At 48.1% G+C, this 25,073-nt stretch overlaps 3 protein-coding genes across 6 annotated transcripts in view; 2 read left to right on the top strand and 1 right to left on the bottom strand.

Annotated features, from left to right (window-relative positions):
- The window catches only part of itgb4 (integrin, beta 4), a 24,689-nt gene extending 9,213 nt beyond the window's left edge, over positions 1-15,476 (top strand). For 2 of the 3 annotated variants that reach the window (XM_068583320.1, XM_068583318.1), the window contains 32 exons: positions 392-559; positions 654-730; positions 814-1,022; positions 1,627-1,730; positions 1,816-1,908; positions 2,024-2,156; positions 2,271-2,396; positions 3,162-3,280; positions 3,369-3,402; positions 3,486-3,680; positions 3,800-3,903; positions 3,990-4,048; positions 4,248-4,271; positions 4,381-4,529; positions 4,643-4,822; positions 4,947-5,095; positions 5,249-5,456; positions 5,569-5,889; positions 6,009-6,166; positions 6,279-6,459; positions 7,088-7,225; positions 7,316-7,498; positions 7,593-7,721; positions 10,026-10,316; positions 10,418-10,570; positions 11,021-11,155; positions 12,097-12,246; positions 12,404-12,592; positions 12,745-12,900; positions 12,989-13,153; positions 13,650-13,769; positions 13,851-15,476. In XM_068583320.1, coding sequence (XP_068439421.1) covers positions 392-559; positions 654-730; positions 814-1,022; positions 1,627-1,730; positions 1,816-1,908; positions 2,024-2,156; positions 2,271-2,396; positions 3,162-3,280; positions 3,369-3,402; positions 3,486-3,680; positions 3,800-3,903; positions 3,990-4,048; positions 4,248-4,271; positions 4,381-4,529; positions 4,643-4,822; positions 4,947-5,095; positions 5,249-5,456; positions 5,569-5,889; positions 6,009-6,166; positions 6,279-6,459; positions 7,088-7,225; positions 7,316-7,498; positions 7,593-7,721; positions 10,026-10,316; positions 10,418-10,570; positions 11,021-11,155; positions 12,097-12,246; positions 12,404-12,592; positions 12,745-12,900; positions 12,989-13,153; positions 13,650-13,769; positions 13,851-13,981 — 4,731 coding nt within the window. In that variant the 3' untranslated portion in view covers positions 13,982-15,476. The remainder of the gene's footprint in view (positions 1-391; positions 560-653; positions 731-813; positions 1,023-1,626; positions 1,731-1,815; positions 1,909-2,023; positions 2,157-2,270; positions 2,397-3,161; positions 3,281-3,368; positions 3,403-3,485; positions 3,681-3,799; positions 3,904-3,989; positions 4,049-4,247; positions 4,272-4,380; positions 4,530-4,642; positions 4,823-4,946; positions 5,096-5,248; positions 5,457-5,568; positions 5,890-6,008; positions 6,167-6,278; positions 6,460-7,087; positions 7,226-7,315; positions 7,499-7,592; positions 7,722-10,025; positions 10,317-10,417; positions 10,571-11,020; positions 11,156-12,096; positions 12,247-12,403; positions 12,593-12,744; positions 12,901-12,988; positions 13,154-13,649; positions 13,770-13,850) is intronic. The other variant, XM_068583319.1, reaches the window with a different exon arrangement.
- Positions 14,429-21,086, bottom strand: zgc:194990 (uncharacterized protein LOC568410 homolog). Its single transcript, XM_068583325.1, has 10 exons — positions 20,593-21,086; positions 18,855-18,948; positions 18,664-18,762; positions 18,443-18,550; positions 18,095-18,253; positions 17,728-17,868; positions 17,520-17,571; positions 17,108-17,134; positions 16,823-16,849; positions 14,429-16,748 (listed from the first exon to the last, which is right to left on the bottom strand). Exons 2-10 carry the CDS (start codon positions 18,915-18,917, stop codon positions 16,189-16,191), a joined length of 1,236 nt encoding a protein of 411 aa, XP_068439426.1. The 5' UTR covers positions 18,918-18,948; positions 20,593-21,086; the 3' UTR covers positions 14,429-16,188.
- Positions 20,834-25,054, top strand: si:ch211-250n8.1 (uncharacterized). 2 transcript variants are annotated; one of them, XM_068583323.1, is made up of 17 exons: positions 20,834-21,013; positions 21,358-21,561; positions 21,801-21,911; positions 22,083-22,158; positions 22,297-22,453; positions 22,624-22,669; positions 22,758-22,816; positions 22,931-22,966; positions 23,102-23,154; positions 23,265-23,397; positions 23,840-24,054; positions 24,134-24,179; positions 24,290-24,355; positions 24,438-24,497; positions 24,566-24,651; positions 24,785-24,879; positions 24,965-25,054. In XM_068583323.1, the coding sequence occupies exons 2-17, from the start codon at positions 21,525-21,527 to the stop codon at positions 24,997-24,999; spliced, it is 1,311 nt and encodes a 436-aa protein (XP_068439424.1). In that variant the 5' UTR covers positions 20,834-21,013; positions 21,358-21,524; the 3' UTR covers positions 25,000-25,054. The 2 variants fall into 2 exon arrangements, with proteins under 2 accessions (XP_068439424.1, XP_068439425.1); XM_068583324.1 differs by lacking the exon at positions 20,834-21,013 and having other exon boundaries at positions 21,318-21,561.
- The last annotated feature ends 19 nt before the right edge of the window (positions 25,055-25,073 follow it).

The following is a 25,073-nucleotide window of genomic DNA, read 5'->3' as shown; positions in this document are numbered from 1 at the left end:
TAAAAAGGCGTGTGACATGAAATCCTTTTAAAAGCATGTCCTCTTGCAGTTCACCTCCTTATGAACAGAACCTGTCAAAAAGAATTGTCATCTAAATGTAGATCATATTCTCCCTTTTTATAACTCAACTAAATATGCCGACATTATTCGGCACAGCGATACTCAAATAGTTTTGGACTTGAATTCTAGAAATTCCCTCAAATCTCGTCATTTTGTCGCCAAAAACATTTCAATTATTGTCTGTCTGTACAATACAGACATCAAATGAATAATTAGTTCACACAAAATGTTGCCCAATTAAGTAATGATTGGCTTATATGAGTTGTTATGTCAGACAACAGTCCAATTTTGTCCTAACGTGTGTGTGTGTGTGTGTGTGTGTGCTTGCCAGGGCAAGTTCAAGATGCAGCTCACAGCTGAGCGAATGCTCAATGAGCAACCCGTCTGCCAGATGGCTCCCAACAACAAAGAGGGGACGATCAGAGTCAAACCGACAACCTTCAGCACTGCCGTCAACGTCAAGGCCTCGATTTTGTGTGAAACCTGCGAGTGTGAGAAGGTAAACGCACACAGTGACACCGACGCGACCCAAAAACGCGCCGCGCCTGTTTGTACAGCGGACTCATCGCGGTGTCTGTCACCTTCCCCTCCAGTCGGCCTCCCTGAAAGCAGACAGGTGCTTTAACAACGGAGACCTCGTGTGCGGGAGGTGCCAGTGCTACGATGGCTGGTGAGACTTCAGCTATCACTTCCTCCAAAATGATATTTCTCCCGAGCGACTGCTCCAATGAGGTCTTTGTCCGTCTCCTTCAGGGTGGGCACCTTCTGCAACTGCTCGAGAACGTCTTCAGCTCAGTTCAAGAGCCAGTGCATGGGCCCGGGGATGAAGGAAGCATGTTCGGGCAATGGCGAGTGCCTGGAGTGTGGCACCTGCCTGTGCTTCAACCCGGATCAGTACGAAGGGCGATACTGTCAGTACGACAAGACCCAATGTCAAAGATACGGCGGCTTCCTCTGCAACGGTACGACAACGCGCGCGCGTGTGTGTCTACCCGCTGATGTCTGTGTGCGGTGTCACTTTCGCCGCCGCCGTGTGTGTTCTGTTTTCTTTGCACAACCTCAAGGGCATGGTGTTGGTTTCTGAAGTGAAGGTTTGACTTGTTTCTGCTGCCCACAAGTGGCAGAAAAATGACTTTAAACACGATGAGATGTCTTGAGAGGATGTGAGGATTCTCTTGGGACGGCTCGTTCACTTTTTTTCCCCTTAAAAACAGTTTAAAATGAATCACCCGGTGGCACAAAAGCTTTTATTGTGAAGCATCAGTTTAACAATACCAAATCATGTATTCCTTGCTCATTTCCCCCCCTCCAAAAAAAAGTTTAAAAATCCCCAAAAGAAGAAAAAAATAATACTATAAATAAATGATGAATAATATTGGAAAACATGAATGACTTAAAAACAATAACATTTACAATAATTCAAAACATGCAGACAATAATGCTGCATTTTTCTTGTTTTTCAAACTGTTAGCATCTCATGGTTAGAGAACTTAATAACCCCCGCTTGCCCACACGCCACTTACCGCTCGCAAAACACGGTTCAATCTGATTCCCCCTCCTCCTCAGACCGCGGCTCCTGCATCATGGGGCAGTGTGCGTGCACTCAGGGCTGGACGGGGAACGCCTGCGAGTGTCCCGAGAGCAACCAGACCTGCCTGGACAGCAAGGGCGTGAGTAGAGCCAGACCGTCTGCGTGAGCGGATGACGCTATCGTGTCCCCCTTCAGCAGCCTGACCGTGTCTTTGTCTGCGGCAGGGCGTCTGCAATGGGCGAGGGAAATGCGTCTGCGGCCGCTGCGAGTGTTTCAGCAAGGATATAACGACTGCGACCTGTGACCTCAATTTCCAGGTGAGTGGATGCAATGCAACGACTCGATTGCCTTTTTTTTAAAAAACTTTACCCAGTGCCTCATTCATTAAGTCTTTGTGTGTGTGTGTGTGTGTGTGTGTGTGTGTGTGTGTAGGCCCAGTTGGGCGCGTGCGAGGGAACGAGGTCTTGCGTCCAGTGTCAGGCCTGGAAGACAGGAGAAAAGAAAGACAAGGAGGAATGTGCCAAGTGCGCCTTCAAAATTGTCATGGTGGATGAGCTCAAAGACGGTGTGCACACGTCTCAGTGTTTTCTTTGAATGTTAAACTTAACATACAAACTATCCGCTAGCCACCACACTGGGCCCGTCATCGTCTTTAAGGTTGTGTGTTGTGTGTCTTCAGAAAAGAAGGTGCTTGATTCGTGCAGTTTCCGCGACGAGGATGACGACTGCACGTACCACTACACTGTCGAAAACCCCAAAGATCCCAGCGTCAACAACCTGGACGTCCAGGTGCTCAAAAAGAAAGGTGAGCTGCATGTATGTGTCTCACGTGCTCAGTGCTCTCATTCCAGCAGCTGATGTGTCGTTTACTAAAACACTTGATACAACATCATTGTGTTGGTTTTCTCTGAATTAAGCTTTATTGCTTAAAGTAGATCTCAATACTTCTGCTCCTCCATTTTACGATGAGCAAGAGAGTCTGACATGGACACACATGAGTTTAATTCTGTATTGAAAGGGTGATTTCAAATGGACATTTAAATAAAAAATGTGGGGTTGTTTACTCACATTTTGAGTGTTTAACTCTCAATTCGAGATATTTTTTATGTCATGTGCACACATAACAAAGTTACTCGTACAACGAGAAGCTTATTTTGCTGCCGTCCTCCGAACCAAATTACAATAAAAGGTAAAAAAAAAAAAAAAAAATAAGGCACAAAATATATGAAAGGTACAGAATAAGACAGTATTGCAGAAACAGTGTATGAAGTGAACTATGTACAGCTGGTGTACAGCCAGTAAAACGTAGATTGGTTATCTATTAACAATATAGAGAAATATCCAACATGAGAAACGTGTTCGGGGGCTTTAAAATAATGTCCCCGCAGTGCAACGGCGTGCGCAGTGGGACGTGTACGGCCTTGTGCTCCTCCATTGTGTTGGTGGTGAAGGGTCGATATCTTAAAACCAGGACAATTAACACACAAACTATACACATAGCGAGACAGCTCTGCACAATGCGCTGACAACAGGAGTGATGGGATGTGTACTCTTTGTGCCCCACCTTCAGACTGCCCCCCCGCCAGCCTCCTGTGGCTCCTCCCATTCCTCTTGTTCCTCTTGTTGCTGCTGGCTCTTCTGCTGCTGTGCTGCTGGAAATACTGCGCCTGCTGCAAAACCTGCTGCCAGGTACAAACACTCACGTTCACCCTCCATCGACGATGAGTATTCATAAAGTCTCAGTGGAAGTGACGCCTCCTGTCTTCTCTTGCCACAGAGCTGCCTTGCCCTGCTGCCTTGCTGCCGGAGAGGTAGGACTCCCACGTGACACTTTGTCCTCTCATCTGGGCCCGCGCTGGAATTCAAGTCACCCTTTTTGTCGTGTTGTCTCCAGGTCGCATGGTTGGCTTCAAGGAAGATGAGTATTTGCTCCGCCAGTCTCTGCTCACCTCGGACCATCTGGACACGCCAATGGTGAGGACCGGCCCACTCAAGGGAACCGATGTGGTTCGCTGGAAGGTCACCGATAACGTACACCGATCGCCCAATCACCCCCAGGCTCTGATAAAGCCCAACCCCAAAGAGACCAGTGAGTGCTCAGCAGCTATAAATGTACCTGCTGCACGTGAAACAAAAAGAAGTCAGGAGAGAGAGGATGACGCTGGATTTGAAAATGATTGCTTTCATGCTTCGTCTCTCGTCTTGCAGTCCAGTTCCCGATGTCTCTCCGACTCAACAGGCTGTTCTCTGAGAACCTGTCTCGCCCCGAATCCAGAGATGCCGAACAGCTCCGCAAGGAGGTTGCCGATAACGTGAGTGTGTTGTCCGTTATCTGTGGTCACGCGAGTGTGCGAATGATGACTGCGTCACTGAGCACTTCATTTGTTCTTCTGTCCAGCTGAATGAGGTGTACAAGCAGATCCCCGGCGCCCAGAAGGTGCAAAAAACCTCTTTCAGGTGAGATGTGTGAAGCTACGCGTCTCGTTACAAACAGTATGTTCCTTAAAAACTAACATTTTGATCTGGATGCTTAATGTTGTCAACTGAAGCAATACAATCCCCAGTGTGGGCTTTATAGCACAAGACAGCTGAAACCAAAATGTAACTTAAGTGTCTGTTCTTGCACTCATCAACACCTTTTTTTTGCTTCTTGCAGAATGCAGAGAAATGCTGGGAAAAGGTAACATTCGGATTGACACTCACACAGGGCAGCACCAGAGTTTAGGGTCTTCTGAAGGACGCAGAGGTCATGCATGTCTAACCTCTCTGCCCCCTCCTTTGCTCTTCAGGCAGGACTACGCCATCATGGACACCATCCTATCTGCTCCTCGCAGCAGCTACCCCGATATCGTCAAGCTCACCGAAAAAAATGTCCAGTCTGGAAACGTACATAATCTCAAAGTGGTGCCCGGCTACTACACCGTGGCCACAGACAGAGGTGACTGTTAACTATTTCTAAATTCAAATGTTCAGGTTATGGCTGAATGAAGTGAAACGATTCCCGATCCCTCGAGATAAATCTCGTCGTCCCGTCTGCCCTTCGCTCCGCAGAGGCTGCAGGAGCCGTAGAGTTCAATGAAGGTGTGGATTCGGTAGACGTCCACGTGCCGCTCTTTGTCAAGGATGAAGACGATGACAAGAAGCAGCTGCTGGTGGAGGCCATTGATGTGCCACTGGGCATCGCCGAGATTGGAAAACGTCTGGTCAACATCACCATCATCAAAGAGCACGGTGAGAGCACTCGGACGTCGTAGATTTGCACTTAAATATCCAATTTGAAGCTTTGTGTGTCAGAAGCAGTGCATCGTCTTCACTGTGGATTGCTCTAATGGCGTCTTCTCGGCCTCTTTCCCAGCCACCAGCGTCTTCTCGTTCCTCCAGCCGGCCTACACCTACAGCAGGCACGACAAAGTGGCCAACATCCCGATCAGCAGAGAGATCATAGAAGATGGACGCTCGCAGGTCACCTACCGCACACGGGACCTCACAGCCAAGGACAAGAAGGTGAGCCGATGTCCTGCCCTCCATCTAGAGTGGTATCCTCATACCTACAACAACATTTGGGCTTGCCATCTATAGGTGGCATCTGTGACGTGAAAAGGCCGACACCAGTTTGTGATGACTATGTTCCTCGTGTGTTCTTGTTGTGCATTTCAGGACTACGTGGCTATGGAAGGAGACCTGAGCTACGATCCTGATGAGACCCAGAAAACGGTGCCTGTTCGCCTGCTGGAGCTGAGCGAGAAAGATGGCCTCCTGGACGACAAACCGGTCAAGCAGTTTGTCATGGATCTCAGCAACCCTCGGCAGGGCGCCAAGCTGGGACGCTACCCGAGAACGACTGTCACCATCTCAGACCAGCAAGGTGAAGAAAATACGCAAGAAGCTTCACATTAGCGCCGCGTTCCCTTGTTGCAACCCAAAGCACTGATTGCTAAGGTTTCTTCTCTTCCTTCACATGATCTTGTTTTACCCAGAGCCCAGTGTGATGATGTTCAAAAAGGGCGCCCAGAACTTCAGCACATCTGACCCAACCTACACCGTCCCTGTGGTCCGCACTCGCAACCTGGACAGCCCCGCCACAGTGAAGTGGCGCACCAAGAAGGCCCAACGCTTCGAATTGTCCGGCCCTCTGAAGTTCGGGCCTGGAGAGACGGAGAAGAACATCGTGATCGACCCGAGGGCCCACCCGGGCCCGGTCCAGCCAGAGACCATCCAACTGGAGCTGTTTGACCCAGGTAGCAACGCTACTATCGGAGACAGGAAGACCACCCTTGTCAATGTCACAGACGGAGGAGGTAAGATGCAGAGTCATTTGTTGCGGTGTGTCAGATTTCATATGGAGGAAGAGGACCTGTATCTGGTGAAGGTTTCATCCTGTCACTTCTTCCACTTCTCGCATGTCCCGAATCTCCAGAGATAGCCCAGATGCAGAAGATGGGCTTCGTTAACCCGAAAGCCACATCCCCCGGCGGTCGCCTTCTTGCCCCAGCAAACCTTAAGGCCAAAGCAACTGGACCCAGAAACATCCGCCTCAACTGGGACCCGGCATCTGGTAACCCCATGGGGTACAAGGTACACATCCAATGGACATGTTGAGAAGCTTCAACTCGAGCTCACGACCGTCATTCTCCATCGGTACTGTGGTCCACAAACACCGAGTCTTACCTCTCCTTGTTCGTTTTAGGTAAAGTATTGGATCTATGGCGACCCAGAGAAAGATGCCCAGATCTTAGATGCAAAGACCACTCAAGCCGAGTTGATCAACCTGTACCCCTATTGTGACTACGAGATGAAAGTGTGCAGCTACAACACAATGGGAGATGGCCAGGATTCAGACATGGTCACATGTCAAACTCTTGAGGATGGTAATTACTGACAATTCAGTCAACTGCTGTGGTTTAATGTTGCTATCTTTTAGTTAAAGAGGTTTACCCTGATCACCTCTGGTGACTTCAAAATTTATCTTTAAAGGCTCTTTAAATCCATTTGTATTATTAGACTTTGAGCCAGAAATCTCAACTCCAGTAGCACCTACAAACTCCAAACGCTCAAGTTTCATTCTTATCTATAATCTGAAGGTTTTTCCTGAGGGATTTGTTCATGTATCATTCATAGCCTGATCTATAGAGGATGTATTACTAAAAACATGGCAAAAATTGTTTGCAATGACTGTTGACAGTGTTTCTGTTCTGGAGGGTTCTGCAAATGATCACATAAGTAATAAGACATGCTTCTTAAGCATATTTAAACACCTGTTGTGTTTCATTTTTGTAAGGTTTTTGTCTTACTTTGGAACATACTGTTACATCCATACACAAGCCACACCTGGCAGTTTCCCTGTAGTAATGTTCAGTAACTCGTATCTACAACTACTTTGTGCGCTGCCACCTGTTAGAGTCCAGTGACGAGTGAAACTCATCTTCGTGAACACTTCCGTTACACCGAGGCTGAGTTTGACCTTAAAATCGCTCCCTGTTCCTTTTTCTCCTGCAGTGCCTGGTGAACCTGGACGTCTGGCCTTCAACGTCATCAGTCCGACTGTCACCCAGGTCAGCTGGGGGGAGCCTGCAGAGACCAATGGCAAGATTACGGCTTACGAGGTCATCTACATACCCATCGATGACGAAACGAGTAAGGGGCCGACTGAGGGGAAAAAAGGAAACGCTGCACAGATGTTTGCGCGATGTCATGTTCACCCTCTCGTAACGCTCTCTCTCACAGAGCCACAGGGGCCCGCGAAGAAAGTAAAGATCGACAACCCAAAGAAGCGGATGCTGTTGATCGAGAACCTCCAGAGCGCTCAGACCTACCAGTACAAGGTCCGTGCCATGAACAGCATAGGCTGGGGCCCCTTCAGAGATGCCACCATCAACCTGGCATCACAGCCTGCGAGACCTCTGTCCAGTACGTCAGTGAGGGGCTAACACACCTCTGGGACACTTCCAGTCCAGCAGTTTCATGAAAAGTTCGTCATTTCCCTCTCTTTCTGTCCCTGCAGTCCCCATCATTCCAGATATCCCTATTGTGGATGCCGAGGCAGGAGACGAGTATGACAGCTACCTGATGTACAGCAGTGAGGTGATGAAGTCCCCCACAGGCTCCAAGACACCCAGCGTCTCTGGTGAAGGTGGGTACCCAGAGCCAAAACCACAAGCTACGTATCGCAGCCGAAGGTGTGAACTCGTGGTTCTAGCGCTCGACATTTATTCGCTCTGGAAAGACGGATGCCAGAATGCCAGTGTGAGCTATCGCGACAATACGGATCCAATCAATCCACGTTCTTAGTGCTCTTGGTTACTTCTTGTGACTTCACGAGCCCACGTGTTCATTCAGTATGCGCAGCCTGCGGTGCTGTTGCTTTGGCAGAAGGACAGGGAAGGAAATGTTGGTCACAGCTGTGCTGTCGGAAATCGCCCAACTTGTGAGACTCCTTTTTTGAAAACCTCCGGATTTCTGGCTCTGTCTCATTTCTCAGTGTTTTCTCTCTGACATTAATATTCTTCTCAGGGCCAGTGTCATCTGGCGGGCATTTTGGCCCCCGGGCAACGCTCCCGCCAGGCAGCAACAAAATGTGCTTCCAATATATCCCCTCCACCCCCCAATATATTCCCTCGTCAAATCTGCTGTCACCCTCCGCTTTCTGCAGCCGTTTTGTTGTGCTCTTTTCTCGTGAAGTTCATGCAAAGACAGATTGGGCTTCTGTGACATAAAGCAAGATATATACTACTATAGTGTATTATGCAATCCCATTCATGTGTTTGATAGCTTTTTCTTGCAAAGTAATGTACAGTAAAGCCAACCCTTGACACTTCTTCGCTACATCTATCCTCCGCCTGCTTGCTTCTCCCCTATGAACCCGCAACACAAGGCTGGAAATATGTCAAGTTGGTGGGATCCAACCTGGATCTCCGTCAGGTGTCGTGGAAAAAGCAGGTGGACGTCATCTCCAGACGGCTCAGCACAGACACAGAGACGAGCTCAGAAGAGGCCCCCCACCCTGGCTACACCAAAACGCCCCTGCCAGGTGAAGACCGTTCCATCAGAGCCAGAAATAGACAGACAGGCAGCTAGCATGCCAGCTAGCATGCCAGCTATGGTGCGCGGACGGTCAGGTTCCCGGCAAGCCAACCGGCGTTTCTCTCTGCCTTTTCGGGATTTGATAATGTCAGAAAAATCCACATTTGTCTAATCGTTTCAATTTCGGGCTTCAGTCCTTGTCCCCCTTGTCCCTCGCTGGCACCTATCCCCATCTGTGTTCCCGCCAACTGCCCAGGGAGGAGCACAGGCCTCGGCTGCCGGCAGGCGGGGCCGGCTTTTCTAGGTCTGTCTGTCCTCTCTCCATCCCACTGGGGAGGTAGTGATATGGAGGCATCTTGTCGGGTGTGTGCGGAGGCTTCGTTGCTGTGCGGCTGTACGGAGCTAACGGCTTCTTCCTCAAATACAGTCTCATCACTGCAGAGCAGTTTCAACGATGGCGCCTTTCCTCACAGCTGTTGATTTGTTTTTTCCTTGCAGCTATATTCGTATTCATTTTGTGATGCAAAGCACGATGTGAAACTGGTTTGTAAAAACATCCTCATTCTCATGACAAAGTAATAGCAGCAACCGGTTAGATCTGTAGATCTAAACACGTCGATGTCGCCACCTACATGCTACGAAGGTGGAAATTTCTCCAAATTTCTCACTTGGGTCCCCGGCAGAGCAACTGCTTTTGGCGATGTCAGTTGGTAAAAAAAAGTTGGACTGAAAAATCTGTATGGACAAAAAGTCCCGGTCTCAAGTGGATGAATCCTGAAGAATTTGGTTATTTTTATCTCTTGTGTGAGGTTTACATTTGTGATGCATCAACATATGTTCGCTGGATTATTGTTCAATTCCAGACAGATATCCATGGCTTCCAATTGTCAACTTTAGTTTAGTTTATGCTAATATGGTGAACATGGCCATGCTAATAGAATTTAGTTTGAGTCGCTAATGTGGCTGTAGACTTTTAGTCATGAATTTAACCATCGATGACCCACAAGTTTGAATTATGTGGAGAAATGGTGACAACTCTAGTGAAATCGACGAGCCGAACAGTTCAGCAGCTGCAAAAAGAAAGACAAAAAAGGGCCTTTGTGTCATTCATTGGCTGCAGGTGGCGCGACTGACCAAATTCAGAAGCTAGCTACTTTCCTTGCCTGTAGACGGCACACACATCTGCCAGTCTAAAATGTTGCTGCTGTTTCCATGAGTGGCACAAGTAGGACCGGAGCTGCTGGCGCTTCCTCTGGAGATTGGCCGAGCCTGGTTTTGGGTGCTTGGCATCAATGTCTCTGTTCATTTTGTTTGTTCCAGTCAGTGTCCGAATGCTCAAATGCTAACTGCTAACTGCTACATCGCCTGTTATCCGTCTGTTGACTCTTCTGGCTCCTGTTGTGGTGTTTCACAGATTACACCATGAATGGGAAATGGGATCAGAACTTCCTCTTCCCCGGGGGATCAGGGTCACGCAACTTGTCGTCTTCGTCCTCTCCGATATCCACCCTGAGCTCAAACTACAGAGGAGGGGCAGGCAACTCCTTCATCACCGACACATCCACCACCTACATGCCGGGATCAGGGAGGAAGGACAGCAGCACCTTCTTTACCGACACATCCACCACCTACATGCCGGGGTCAGGGAGGAAGGACGGCAGCACCTTCCTCACCGAAACATCCACCACCTACATGCCGGGGTCAGGTAAGAAGGACGGCAGCAATGGCGTCGAGAGGGGAGGTGGGGGCATTGACAAAAGATCAAGATTTTACTCGTCTTCACGTGTGATCCGTCTCTGTTTCTAGCAGGAAGCTCTCGCAGAACCGACATGATCGGAGGAGGGTTACAGACATCGGATGTCATCATGAGGAAGCGCTCGGAGATCCGGGGTTACGCGGACGAGAACATCCGAGACTCCATCGCCATGGGAGACATTCCAAGCGCGTTCCCAGATCTCGGTGAGCGTCGCAGGGGTTTGAATGTATTGCAAAGTAAACGTTAGATGGGAGTGCGTCTCTCTCTGGTCGAGGAGACGCGCTCCTCCGCGTTGCAGTATCTGAGACGCCGCGGCAGGTAAACTGCTCGCGCATGGAGGCCGGCGGCTTGGACATCTGTTAGCGGGGTCGGGGCTGTTGGCTGCTCTGCAGGCTTATCCACACGGACTTTGCAGGAGCTATGCTGACTATCGCTGTTTCTCCCTCCCTCCCTCCTTTCCTCCCTCCCTCCCTCCCCCCGTCTCAACTCTGCTCTATTCGTTTTCTTTGACCTCTTTCTTCACTTCACTCCCGAAACCCGCCCACCTCTCCCTCCTACTGGGCCCCTCCCGTTCGTCTCCTGTGCCTCCTCTCCTCTCCACCCCCTTCGCCCTCCACCCTTTGCCTCCTTTCCCCTGCTCAATGCGCCATCAGGTGGGTTCGGCTACACTGGGACGCAGAGCAGCTCTCAGAGCCAGTTCAGCTACAACCTGTCCACGGGCTCGAGGGCCAGGACCGAGTCTTCAGAGGTCCATGACGCCCTGTACAATCTGGACAGGGTGCTCCAGGGTGAGTTCGTGGCACACACGCATGAAAGCAGTGGATGTGTTTGCTGGGTGTGACGCCTAATGCAACCGCCCTCCTCCTTCATCTTTGTTCCCGCCTCTGTGTTGGTCTTATACTTTCTGATCTCTCTGAACTCTTTAAAGATCTCATCTGCCGTTTTATGTGCCTCTGTCACCACAAATCACTCATTTTTACAATACCGGCAACCACTTTTCAGATCAAACCATATTTTGTCAGTAGATTTTATGCTTTCTAGATGGTCATTTGTTTTCATTCAGTCCTGTTCCTTATGAAAATGAAAGTTTTTTGTAATCCATGTTCCATGTGTTATATTACATGGTATTGCAGTGGGGTAGAAAACATCTCTGTGACTTCAGAGATGTGAGAGTAGGTCGATGAAAGCAATGCGTTCACAACATATGCCGTGGACAAACCAAACCCAAAACAGCAGGCGAACATAGTTGTTGTCCAACAGCGTCATGTTATTGTGGTTTAAGCTGACGGCACATTTTAGCATCTTTCAGCTCGTTGTTACAGAAGCCCTGAGAGTCAAGGAGATGGGAAGAAGAATCCTGGTGATCCCTTTTTCTAAATCCAATCCAAATAGTTTTGCACCGGTGCACCGCTACTGGAGAACAAAAAGCATTCACGTTTTCTTCCTTGTGAATTTGTCTTCCTACCTGCACTCACAAAACAACTCAGATCAGACTTTTAAAATAGATCAACAGCATTATTATTATTCATCTTTCCCTCCATACATTGTTCAAAAAAGAATAAAGAAGATGTTATGCTTTGGAAGATGGTTCAGAAGTATTGCAAAGTGCATTTTGTCTGAATAGTTTCAATCTAAACTCACCCCTTGTACTCAGAGTCCAAACAGAGAAAGACTCTAGTTCATAGTGCTCGTGTCCAGCAGTATTCTTACTGTCCGTGTCGCCCATCAGATGCTCGGCTGTCCCCGGGTGTACCGGACACCCCCAGCCGACTGGTGTTTTCTGCTCTCGGCCCCACTGCCCTGAAAGTCAGCTGGCAGGAGCCCCGCTGTGACAAAGACATCCAGGGCTACTGCGTCCTCTACCAGCTGCTCAATGGAGGTAAATGCAAGGCCCGTTGGTTGTTTTGAGCGTGTCTGTAATGTGGGATTTTGTTGCATTAGGATACAATGAGTAAACTTCTTTTAAATCTTTTTAGAAATATATTTTTGTGGATTATTTAATGCCGAATCTAAGCAGCCTGCGTCCTCTCCTGCAGGCGAGGGGAAGCGTATTAATGTGACGAACCCAGCGGAGAACTCTGTGATCATCCAGGACCTGCTGCCCAACCACTCCTACCTGTTCAAGGTGAAGGCTCAGAGCCAGGAGGGCTGGGGCCCAGAGAGGGAGGGGGTCATCACCATCGAGTCCGCTGTCGACCCCAAGAGTCCCCTCAGCCCGATGCCAGGTACTGGTCCTGGGATTCTGTGGGGTGTTTTTTAGTGCACTTGTTCAAGCGGTTCTGTGATGAATTGCAGAAAAATCCCGCGATTAATCAGTTGAATTTGTTTCGGTGTCTCTGTTTTTATTTTGTTCTCTTGTTTTGTCTTTCCCCGTAAGGCTCGCCGTTTACTCTGAGCACTCCCAGTGCCCCGGGCCCCCTGGTCTTCACTGCACTGAGCCCCGAATCCCTGCAGCTCAGCTGGGAGAAGCCCCGAAAACCCAACGGAGACATCCTGGGATATGTAGTCACCTGCGAACAGCTGCATGGTGGAGGTGAGGCCTCTTGTAGAAAGAAACAATCTATGGTTGCGTCGTTGATTTGTGCATTTTTACGACCTGCGTTTCTGTTCCCCTCCCACAGGAGACTTACGCTCCTTCGAGGTGAACGGAGACAGTGCCGAGACCAGTCTGACCGTCCCGAACCTGACCGAGAACGTTCCCTACAAGTTCAAAGTTCAGGCTCGGACCACACAGGGCTTCGGTCCTGAGAGGGAGGGCATCATCACCATCGAGTCTCAGGACGGAAGTAAGAAGAATCCTACCCACAAAGCCTTACCAATGACTCTAAAAGCCTCACGATGACACCAGAGGAACGACCACAGGGTCCTAAAACAAGACTGTTTATCCCACAGGAGCGTTATGTATTTAAACTATGGGAAATTACCAGCACATCTAGAACATAGCTTGTAAAGTGTGCAGGGGCCTGAATGCATTAGGTAAATTTCAAAGTAGTTGCACTTTTTAGCCCGACGTTGGCACCAGAAGAAACACCGTGGGGATCGGGCTCATTGAAAGATAAAAAATGCAACCTTAGTTCTGGGTGTTCATACACTGATAGAAGATATAGTTATGGCTTTTAACAAAAACAAACAAAAAAAGATCGCTCTAAATGCTGCAGCATACTCTAAGGTTCATCCTCTGGGAACCATGAATTTCAACAGCAAGTTCTTGAGGAATTATTTTTGTGATAATTTAGCTGACAACATTCAAAGTATTCATCTCATTTCTCTCTCTCCGCGTAGGCGCTTTGTCTCAGTACAACAGCCAAGCCATGTCGAGGAGGGAGGTTTTCCAAATGCCAGGAGAGGTCAGCACGCGGACCAACGTCTCCACCACCATGATCCAGGACCCCTTCTACTCAGGTACGGCTTGGGCTTCAGTTTCACTTCAAGCATAGATACTATACATTCACACACATTAATACCGACGGTCTTTTCTCACAGACGGCACGATGATGACCACGCAGCTCACCGAGACCAGCGGCATGGTGACCCGGCAGGTCACCAAGGAAGTGGTCCAGAGGAGCGTCATGGGAGGAACCACGGTCACAAAGAAGATGTTTTACGATTCGTAAAGGTCTCATTTCAACGACGCGCAAAAACGAACCGGCCAAAGGTCCACCGCGACGACGACAAACCGGGCCCGAGATTCTCTTTTAAAAAGAGCCGGCTTCAGATTACTGTGTGTGTGTGTGTGTGTGTGTGTGTGTGTGTGTGTGTGTTTTGATATGCGCGTGTGGATTCTGCAACCCACAAAAGATTTTATGTCAAACGGAGACGGAGAGCATGGCCACTTTCCCTCCAGAGATAAGGGTCATTTTAACATTTACATACATTTTCACGGCCGCTTTTGATTTGTTTCATTTCGGTTTTCTTTTCAAAATGGACTTACTTCGCCCGGGAGACACTTTTGCTAAAAGGACACTCATTCAGGAGCCGAAAACAAAAAAAAGTTCTATCTTGATTGGGTTTTTTAATCCTCTCTGGCACCGTATTTCCATTGAAAGCACAACGAAACAGCTGATTGTTAATCGACGTCTTTTAATTTTGAATTATAAAAACGGTCGTTTTGATACCCGCGGGCCGTAAGCTGAGTATTACTGACTAAACAAACACTTTGGTCTCAGGCTCCGCCCCTCCGTCGGTGCAGGTCTGGTAACACACTGCAGCTTTAAATCAGCGGGCCAGTAATCTGACTGGTTCAATAATCCAGAGTGACCTTTCCCCCTCGTCTCCTGTCCTCCACCTGTCTGACGTGTGTGGTCTGTGTGCGAGGCGTTTCAACTTCACCGCCTCCTGAGACGCTGGAGAGATTGTCTCGACGTCGCTCCGCATGTTTCATAAAGTCCATCATATGAGTGAACAAGAGACACATGCAAAAGTGGTGGATTTGGGTCTTTTGTTCATATATTTGTATTTTTATCAAATAGTGATTTAGGAAAAGAAGAAGAAAAAAAGTTCCAAGCATATTTAATACTTTTTAAGATTTTTACTTCAGCATACTGACGTTACATGTAATGCCAAACATCGAGGGATTCCCTCAAACACAGGATGGCGCTTGTGTCGCTCATTTATATGCATGTTTCCTTACGACGAGCATGACTTTACAACAGGCACACACATAAAAAACACTATTAGATGTAACGTTTCTCATGTTTGTTTGTTTTTGCATTTTGTATTTTATACTCAACAATGTGGTACACGCTGCTTCAAGTTGATCGTTTCATACGCTTCTTTACTCTGCAAGGCCTTTGTGTTTTTGCATTTTTGATAGATCAACATTGGAACAATCAGATCTTGATATTTTAGAGAATTAAGACAGAAAGATTGTAATTGCTTCCATGCAAGCTCTACTGTATTTTGGCTCTGCGTTTTTTTTGTGTTAATGCTTTTGCAAAATGTATTTTGAGAGGATGTTTGTCAGAAAAATCCTGATGTGGATAAGTGGATGAACCTCTCACCAAAAAACACTCGCAGTTAAGTATCCATGTACTTTTTGCTCAGCATGTATCATATCAGTTGTATTGCAGAATAAAGATTTGAAATAAATACATGTGTACAACATTTGAATATTTCTCTAGATCTGCATTTGTGACCAGTGACAACAAGTTGGAGCATTTGCAGATCATTTATTTGTTTTTTTTGGGTGAGGGGCATCTTAATATTGCAAGAGACAAAGAAGCAAACACAGCAAGACATAACTCATCACATGCATCAACCCAGACTGTAATAACGTTAGCAAGCCCACAGCTTCACCGCACACTAAGTAGCAGCTCGTCCTCTCACGCTGCCGTTTGTGAAGCTAGTTTGCAAGTTTCAGCTCTAAGTTATTTAAAAAAGTTTAAAAAATAAATAAAATACATCCATCCTGCGTTGTAGGCATGAGAACCTTTGCAAATACAGTTTTGATGTTGTGTTTTCACTTTAAATGAAAAAAAAACTTTGGGCTGATGACTTCTAAACCCTCAAAGCTCATCGGACGGTGTGGAGAAGCCTTGAAAATATTCTTTCAGTACAAATAGTCGAGCACTGCGTGTCTCCGTGAAGGCAGAGTAACAGAAAGACAAATGCAGTATGGTGGAGGTTCTTGCCCCCCAGTGGGACCTCGCATGGCAACCCCCTGCAGGGGGAGTCTGACTTTTGAGTCCAGAACCAGCACACAAGGTTCAACAACCACTATGATGGACCACAATGAAAAGCACAGACTCTCTGAGCGGCTGAGGATCAGGTGACTTGATGTGTGTGCGTGTGTGTGTGTGTGTGTGTGTTTGTGTTGAGCAGTTCAGTTCCAGAGGCAGGGCCCGGGGCAGAGGCACGGCTGTCTAACATCTGCGGGCCTTATCACCAGGTCTTTCACGACCTCCACAGTCCCGAACACGGGGTACAGTTCCTCTGTGAACTTCTCGTTGTAGGTGTACAGGTGGGAGCGCTTCTCCACGTCGTAGAACGACAGCTGGCCCAGCTCGTAGTCCAGGTACACGCCTACTTTCCTGGGCGCCAGGCTCTGCGGCAGCGAGGCGGCGGGCACCGTCAGGGCCTTCAGATCCACGCCCCTCTCCAGCCGGAGGGTCAGGTAGCCCGTGTCGGTGGTGAGCGAGCGGAAGCCCTGCCTCACCGCGGACGCCTTGGCCACGCCCAGCCTCCAGTCCCGCTCGCCCACCTCCACCTCCCAGTAGTGGCGCCCGGAGGCGAAGCCCTCCCGGCCCGCCGCGCACCACCAGCCGTCGAAGCGCCGGCGGCACGGCGGGACCTCGCGGCGCTCCAGGCCGCAGCGCATGCGCTTTTCATCGCTGGAGATGAGCAGGTCCGCGTTGGCCGAGTCCGAGTCCAGGGTGACTTCCTCTACAGGGAGGGGAGTGTGTTACAAATCTGATGACGGATCAGAGAGGAGTTTGATGGTGAAGGGTTCGTCTTACCTGCGGCTTCGCAAATCCAATTCCACACTGGAAAGAGGGAGAGAGAAACTCTTTGAGAACAAACATCAGAAGTGAGACAACACAAGAAAGGACATCCAATGCATTTTATTTAGTGTATTTTATCAAAATAAAAGGTCATAGTCATGTCCATCATCAAGGTCAAATACAATATGATGGGATGCATCGTTATGCCGGCAAAATCCTGTCATACATCGATGGCGCAACATTGCTCACTAATCAAACTTATTGTTAGTTGCCTGAATTGGTGATCTGAGGTCTACTCACCACTGTGGGGGATGTAGCGGGCAGCGTCTGAAAGCAGAAAAGTGATTCCTGTGATTACACAGAGACAACCAAGAGCTTCATTCCCTCATGCTGCTCTCCCGGCTTGCACTCAGTCACTATCCTTTAATCACGTATCGATCCTGATTAGTTCTAATGAAAGTGACTCGTCAAGTTTCAATGCTGCTAAAGAGGCTGATTAAGTTCCCCACACACACACACACACACACACATACACACACGATGCACACGCACACACTTGCTGTTGTAATCAAAAGCAGTTCACACATAGTAGTCGGCTTTTCAGCATCGTCAGGGCTGACGGACTTCTTTAGAGCTCGGTTTTATTGAATGCATGTTTTTATCTTTAAACTCTTTCCCTGAGTTAACAAGAAGTTATTTGTAACGCACTCACCGATCTTCTGGCTCCTCTGCTTTCTCACCAGCCATTGCTTCGTCACGTCCTCCTGGAAGCGCACACGCATAAAGGCAGACGAATAAAGACAATGCAGGCCAATGAATGAATTAGCACACTGCTCATCAAGGGCACGAGATTCACGTGGAGGAGAGAGTGTTCAACACCAATGCACATCAGTGTGTGTGTTGGGACGAGACATCCAGACCTTGACGGGGCTGTCGGCATTCATCACGGCCAGCATGACGAGCTCCACGGCCGGGAGCAGGTTGGCGAGACGGCCCCTCTTCCACTGGAACTCCAGGTCGTCCAGCATCATGAGCACGGGCTCGCCCGGCCACACGGTGGGCTGGAGAGAGGGAGCGAGTTGGAGACAACGATCAGTGTTTCCTCTCAGCTCCAGCACGCTCCAGAGTATGACGGGATGACCGTCAAGGGCAAGGTTTAGCGTAATCATCTTTATCAGAACTGGGTCACACTTTAATCACAGACCAGCCACGTAGGCGCAGCAGGGAGGAGGGAAGGGGGGGGGGGGAGGAGCTGGCGCACGTCACCCTCCACCATCCCACAGTCACCTGAGGTCTACTCTTGATCCTCCGCGTCCAGTCCATGATGACTCGTTTGTGGGGCCCCATGTCGCACTCCCCTCCGGCCTCCAGCATGCAGAGGAGGCGTCCCTTCCAGTCTTTCTTCCCCGGTTTATCGTACTGATATTCGGACAAGGTGATCCTCGGCTGGATAAAAACGGCGATTAGTGGATAGACACAGACATGACCGGCATCACGCTTTGAAGCATTTTGGGGTAAAAACGTCCCACAAAAAAAGTCTGTTCAGCCTCACATTAAACTGAAGGACATCCAGGAAGCACCCAGTTGGTCAACTTATTGATCATATAAACAGCACCAACTGTAGACCCCACATACCTGTACTCTCTGCTCCAACACAGCAGCCCACTCCACGATGAAATCCCGACACACACTGGCCGGCCAGATGTCCTCGCTGGTCCAGATGTGGCCGAGGAGGTTTGACCTCTAGGGGCAAAAGACACACAGAGCACAATCAAGATGAGATCGCATGCTTGTCTGTGACCCACAGAAAGGTTAGAGTAGGAGGAGGAAGAGGAGGAAGGAGGACGAGGGCTCACCTGGCAAATTTTGTTGAGTTCTCGTGCCAATTCCATGATGAATAACTGACTCTCCACCAGCGGCTCCTTCCGCTCAAGTTTCACTCGTTTACGAGACTCCTGGAGCCCAAAAGAAAGAGCGCATTTTGGAACGCGGTGTTTATAAATGTAGCACTTGCGACCACAAATGTGCCATCGGAGGAGAAGCCTACCTTGAGTCGGGTCTTGAGCTTTTTGGCCGGCTCTATGAGGAACTGTAGGCAGTCCTTCATCATGCTGGTTTAGCCAGAGAGGGAGGCGGATGCCCTGTGGTACAATAATAATGACAAATGATAATAATTTTAAAAAAAAAGAAAGCTTGAGTACGCTGGCACACACTCTGTCAAGGGCCGGAGCTGAAGTGCAGCTGACTGGGCTCGCGTTCAGCCACACAAATCGATGAGGGGGCAGAAATCTGTAATTTATGAGAGGTGGCAAAAGGTATGAGGAAAGAGAGAGAGAGAGAGAGAGAGAGAGAGAGAGAGAGAGAGAGAGAGAGAGAGAGAGAGAGAGAGAGAGAGAGAGAGAGAGAGAGAGAGAAAAGCACTGCAGAACTTTTATCACAGCTCTGCACTGGGAGTCCTTGAGCTCATTATTGGGCACTGTGAGCTATCATTAGGTAAGGAGTGTAAGAGGACCCACGCATTGGAGAGTGAAGAGACAGCACACCCACCCACTCAACACACACACACACCTGCAACGTGGGAGGCCAAATGTAAGGACCAGGGGGAGTAAACAAAGAAAAGTATTGCACAGTAACAGGATTCCTTGCTCGAATCCTCGTTGATGCTTCTCGATCATGGCCTTGCAATTGGAAATGTATCCCCAAGGAGATGCGAGACAGCAATGCAGAGCACTTTTAAATCACTGCGGAGGGTGCAGGAAGAGAGAGGAGGGGGGGGGGGGGGGGGCATTGGAACAGTTTGCTGTTGATTCAGCAGTCCACCCTTGAACGCTAGTTTGATGGCGCTGAGGGGATTTGCTGTTCCTTCTTGTGATGTAGCTGAGCCAGAGGAGGGCCAGTATCGACTACTTAGGGACTGGAGAGAGAGAGAGAGAGAGAGAGAGAGAGAGAGAGAGAGAGAGAGAGAGAGAGAGAGAGAGAGAGAGAGAGAGAGAGAGAGAGCGTGTGATGGAGAGTTTTGAGGACTTTGGCAGAGACATTGATCCAACTGAAGGACGGTCATGCAGGACAGTTATTTACCTTTTAGTGAGCAATAGACAGAGAGAGTGGTGTGTGTGGATGCAAGCGCTCCACATGAACTGAGGGCATGTGATGAACGAGATGTGCCACTGAGCCTGTTAACTGATTAAGAAGATATTGTAGGCCTATTGCTGGATTTGAAATGCATCTCAGAGTCAATAAGAGGGGAATGTACCTTACATGCACACCTTACATGCACATCAAAAGTCTCCATAGTAACTCCTGGTCAGATAGGGGGTGGGGGGGGGCATTTTTTTATGTTTGGCAGTGAAAGGAGAGCGTGCTGGAAGATTTAGAGGAAATCCAGGATTACCTCCGGCGCTATTGCTGTGCAAAGCCAGGTATACGTGTTCTATATCGGGGCTGGCGGACCAGCATGCGGGTCGGCATCAAAACAAGACTGCAACACACCGCGCGCGACCAACAATACAAGGGAATATATTGTTCTATAATATCTGACAACGTTCAATTATAATCACAGGTATACATGTCGGGGTCCGTCGTTAAAATGTGTCATTTTCAAACGCTTGTGCTAAGAATAAAAGAAGCCCTCGTGCGCATGAGACATGTTTTCCAAAGCAATACATGCAGACAATTATTATTTTATTTTATTGCGCCTACAGGCGGTGACGTTAAGACGTTGTTTTCTGCCAAAATAAACGTATTGTGAGAAGAAAAAATACATAAAATAAAGGTTTAAGTCTGACCTTGTTATGTGGAGAATTCTCCTTTCCGCGGGCAACTTTTGCGCAGCTTCTCTGTGATGATTTTTTCTCTCTCTCGCGAAACTCTGAATCCTCCGGCGCTTCTTCCCTTTCGGAGATGCACCGCTCGCGACAGCTCTCGCCCACTGAGGCGCGAGAGACGGAGCGCGCGCGCTCTTATCTGCCGCGGGGCTTGCAGCTTTAAAGAAGAGCCGCGAGAGGCCGCCGCAGCTTCGCACGAAACGGATGTCAGTGACCAGGTGGCCCCGCGGTCTCTCCGGTGTATTCATTTTTTTGAGGAGGTTATATTTGACTAAACGTAAACAGTTTGAAGCGTCGTTAGCCAGTATTGTCTACCTCGGTCCGTGTGCGTGGTCTCGTGCTAACGATGTCTCGTGACTTTGGCGGCTGGATAAAAGATTAAGTAAGTGGGTTAGATCAAAGGGTTTTTCTTAATTAGCTGTGCACGTGTAGCGAGTAGGTCTAACGTTTCTTTCCTTTTTTTTTATTTTTACAACAGTCATACATTATTGTAAAAAATAACAACCCCAAATCATATACAACAAATCGTACAACGTGTAATAAGCGGCAATTTCTCACTCTAAAATGTAATATTAGCGAACAAACCGTGGTAATTTAGATATGTACGGCATTACAGTCTCTATATCTTATACCGAGTCCCTGTGGAAGCAGAACAGCAGTCACTATTCAGCCAGTAAACACTTCACATCTCGACACTCACTAAAGTGGTTTATCTTGTCCACACAGCTGTGCGTGGCAGGTAGGCCTCCTGAGGAATGGGAGGGTGTCTCGGTATGCGAGGTGAACACGGAAGTGTGATCTCAGCGCGCGTCGCCGCGCTTTAATGACAAGAGGCTTCGTGTGCCTGTTGACAACGACAGCAGCCTCTGCTCCACAGCTGGTCCCCACCAAACATGGCACCGAAAGACCCTCTAGTCGGCACTCTCAAAGGTAAGGATCCGTCAAAGAGCGCACAATGAAACACAATACTGGATGCGTGTTTCGGAGGCACCCGATTGCTTCGTATCCTCGCGGATTATCGCCAAAATGCATGTTTACATGACATCTTCCAGGCCGTTTTATCCTTCGTCTCGCCGATGTGGGCAATGGCGACGCAGGTTGCGTGAAAAATGACCATCTTTGGTCACGCGGGCCGAGAATAGATTAATAGTTAAATTGTATGTTTACAGTGTGCGTCCTGAACCTGCAGTCGCATGGCGGAGGGGTCGTGTCGGACACCAACCCTCACCTCGCCTCCTGCTGCGAGCTGCTGGAGCTGGTCCTCAGGAAGGGGCTGCAACGTTAGTATTACTCATAATATACTTCCCTTTAAAATAAAATAAAAAAGCCACATTTGTACATATTCATTCCAACGCGATACAAATCGCTGAAATAAAAAATAAAACGTGATAATGACTCATCTAAATCACCACATGATGTGCATGTTTGCTCTCCTTTCGCTTGCTCTCCAGAACCAGTTCTCAGTCTGGTACACAGAGACTACTGGCAGTGTTTTGAGCAGCTCACTCACCTGGATGCCTGTGGCAGGTAACATCATTCTGCTTAGATTAACTGCCTTTTAACTTTATACTTTACACTGTAACAGACATCCCTTAAAAAAATAGCACCATTTCAACCAAGCTACCTGTTGTCTCTGCTGATCTTTGTGTGTGCGTGTGTGCGTAGGCTGTCTACGCTGTCCTTGGTGGTGGAGCAGACCAGAGTTTGCAAGAAGCTGCTCTCAGCTCAGGGCCGGGGCCGCTATCTGCTCAGGCTGGCCCTGAGCCGCAAGACTCTGCCTCAGTTCATCACACACCTGCTGCACACACCCAGAGTCCTAGAGGTATTGATGCCACCTTTTTCTTTTTTTTTTGGTGCTGCCCATATATGTGTTTTCTGTTAGAAGTTAGAAGCCCACTGCTGCTGAGTCTCACTAATAGACTGTCTCACTAATAGACTGTCTCACTAATAGAGTGGCGGCGCATCAGTTCACGCTGTGTCTCTCCCCTGCAGTGGTACAGCCCGGAAATGTCAATCCTCAGGAATGAGGAGTTTGTGGGTGAGGCTTTTTACTTGTTTACTTTCACGTAACGCAAAGGAAATTATTGTCACCAAAAACATCAACGCCGCCGTTCTCTCCCTTCCAGAGCCGTTCATGTCGCTGCTGCTGGTCCTCTCTCACATGGAGTTCAAACTGCACATGGAGGTCAGTGCAGCTATTTTTCGGTTTTGCCTTTAAATATAACATTAAATAGTCTTTTGATTCACTTTGATTTAAGCCGACTCTAAACTAATTACCACTTTTGGTCTCTTTATACAGAATTGCAGTTTTCTGGATGAGAGCTGGCTGCTACCGGTAAGAAAAAAAACAACCAATGATTGTTTCGTAAGATACAGCGTCACAACAATATTATGAATAATTGGAACTTTAAGAGATGATGTGATAGGCAGAATACAAGAGACGGTCGGTCAATAATTTCTATGTTTTCAGGTGTGTGAGACTTATGAAGTGGTGCCCTGTCGGGAGGTGGGGATGGTGTTGAGGTGTGTATCGTCCGCTCCACAAAGTACTTTCTATCCTTGAAGCCTACTCATGAATAGTCATTTGTCCAACCCGCTACTTCACCCTCCCTACGCCTGTGTCGGCCCCTCAGGTATCTCAGTGGGCGCGTCTTCGTCCTTGAGCTGATACCCGGCAGTCAGGCCCACGTTGACAAGTTTATCTATCCCGGTGACATCATCGATGAGATCAACGGAACCTCGCTGAGGAATTCCAAGAATAAACAGGTACCTTCACACTCTCTGCGTTGTATACTAAAGTGAGGTTCATAGACATCACATCACTGTGTTTTTTGGGAGAGAAATACCAAATACATAATGCACACAGCATCTATAAACTTGCTTTTTTACTGCATGCCTGCTCAGAACTGTACTTGATCGCTTGAGAGTAGCGATGGGCATTTTTTAGTAATTCCATTTTTCAAGCAAAACATAATTCTAATATGGTGCAGAGAAAGTAAACCAAAGGAACACTGGGAGAAGTAAATCAACTGTATTGTCTATTGATTGAACCCATGAGACACAGGCCATGCACACCTTTTGCCAAACTCATGCGTTTGCATAAATTAGGGATTAAAAAATACCCACTGCTCTCTCAAAATGTGTACATTTACTGCTGGACAAGCCATTGAAAGCTCGTTTGCTGAAAAAGATTTTCTGTTCCTCCCAGGCAGGTGTGGTTCTTTCCCGGCTGAAGGGCTGCCCTCTCGCCATCGGCATCCTGCGGTGGCGAGCTCAGGACGGGACGGTGTACCGGCCCCTCATCAAGCTCCTGCGGGCACTGAGGATGGAGAACCCCACCCTCAAGCTCGGTCCTGCTCCCTCCCAGCAGCCGGCCAGCAAGGACCAGAGAACCTCGCCGTCACAGTGTCTCAAAGAGGGAAGGCAAGTTGGTTATCAAATTTAGGGGACACTTGCCAGGTGCTCTCTTGACACAGACACTGATCTAGCTCTCCTCAAATAGGATTGTGTACATTGTGCAGTTCTTGGGAAAAGCAAACATTGGAATGGTAAATAATCGCTATTGCGTTACAATTTAACACATGCTCTATGTAGCTGTGCTGGTCTTTTCTATAACTTCTGTGTTATTTGTTGTATATCCACAATTATCCTCCCTTAGTTTGGAGGCAAAGAGGTGCTGCAGGATGCCATCAAACAAGTGTTGCAGAAAAACATACCCAGCAAGGTAATCTTATTGCACTCACCGCCCCAGAGCACATTGGTTTGCAACACGTCAATAAATGTGTTCTGAACAATTTCTCCTGTAGGACGTGCTCCTAGATATGAAGGAAACACATTTGACATGCACCGACCAAAATAGTAAATTGGTAAGCATTCAATGCCTTTCAGTCACTTGTTATTGTGAGACAGTGGTCATAAATATTTTCCCCTCCAGGAACTGTTTGAGCACCACTACCCAGAGATTTCGTGTGTAGGAAGATCTGGTCAACCAGATTACACAACATTTGCGTTCTGCACAGCGTAAGTAGTATTTATGCCACTGTTTTTGCAGTAGAATGTGATCATTCAGGTCTATACAATGAGCGATACAATACATCAAGCCAGTAGTCATTGTTTAGTTGATCTCATTCGCACATGTGATTGGCTCACACAGAGACGGCCCAGAAAATCCTCAGACCACAGGCTTTTGCTGCGTTGCACTCAAAGCAAGGACCACAAAGGAGTGTGAAGAGATTGTCTATCGTATTGGTGAGGAATAGCACTTGTGCATCAGAAAGGCTTTATAGGCAATTATCTTTTTCTATTATTGACAAATGTCTTTTCTTTCCTTCAGCTACTGGCTTCAAGCATACAGAGTGGTTTGTATGACAGTAAAAGCAAACTCTAATTTCATGTGTTGTAAATAAAGGTAATGTGTGAAACACCACACTTCATTACTGACT

This window comes from Clinocottus analis, unplaced genomic scaffold, assembly GCF_023055335.1.
Source record: "Clinocottus analis isolate CAN_PGR_092001 unplaced genomic scaffold, fCliAna1.0.p SCAF_19, whole genome shotgun sequence".
NCBI classification, from domain to species: Eukaryota; Metazoa; Chordata; class Actinopteri; order Perciformes; family Cottidae; genus Clinocottus; species Clinocottus analis.
The sequence above is the reverse complement of the archived record's forward strand: the minus strand, read 5'-3'. Positions and strand labels throughout refer to the sequence as shown.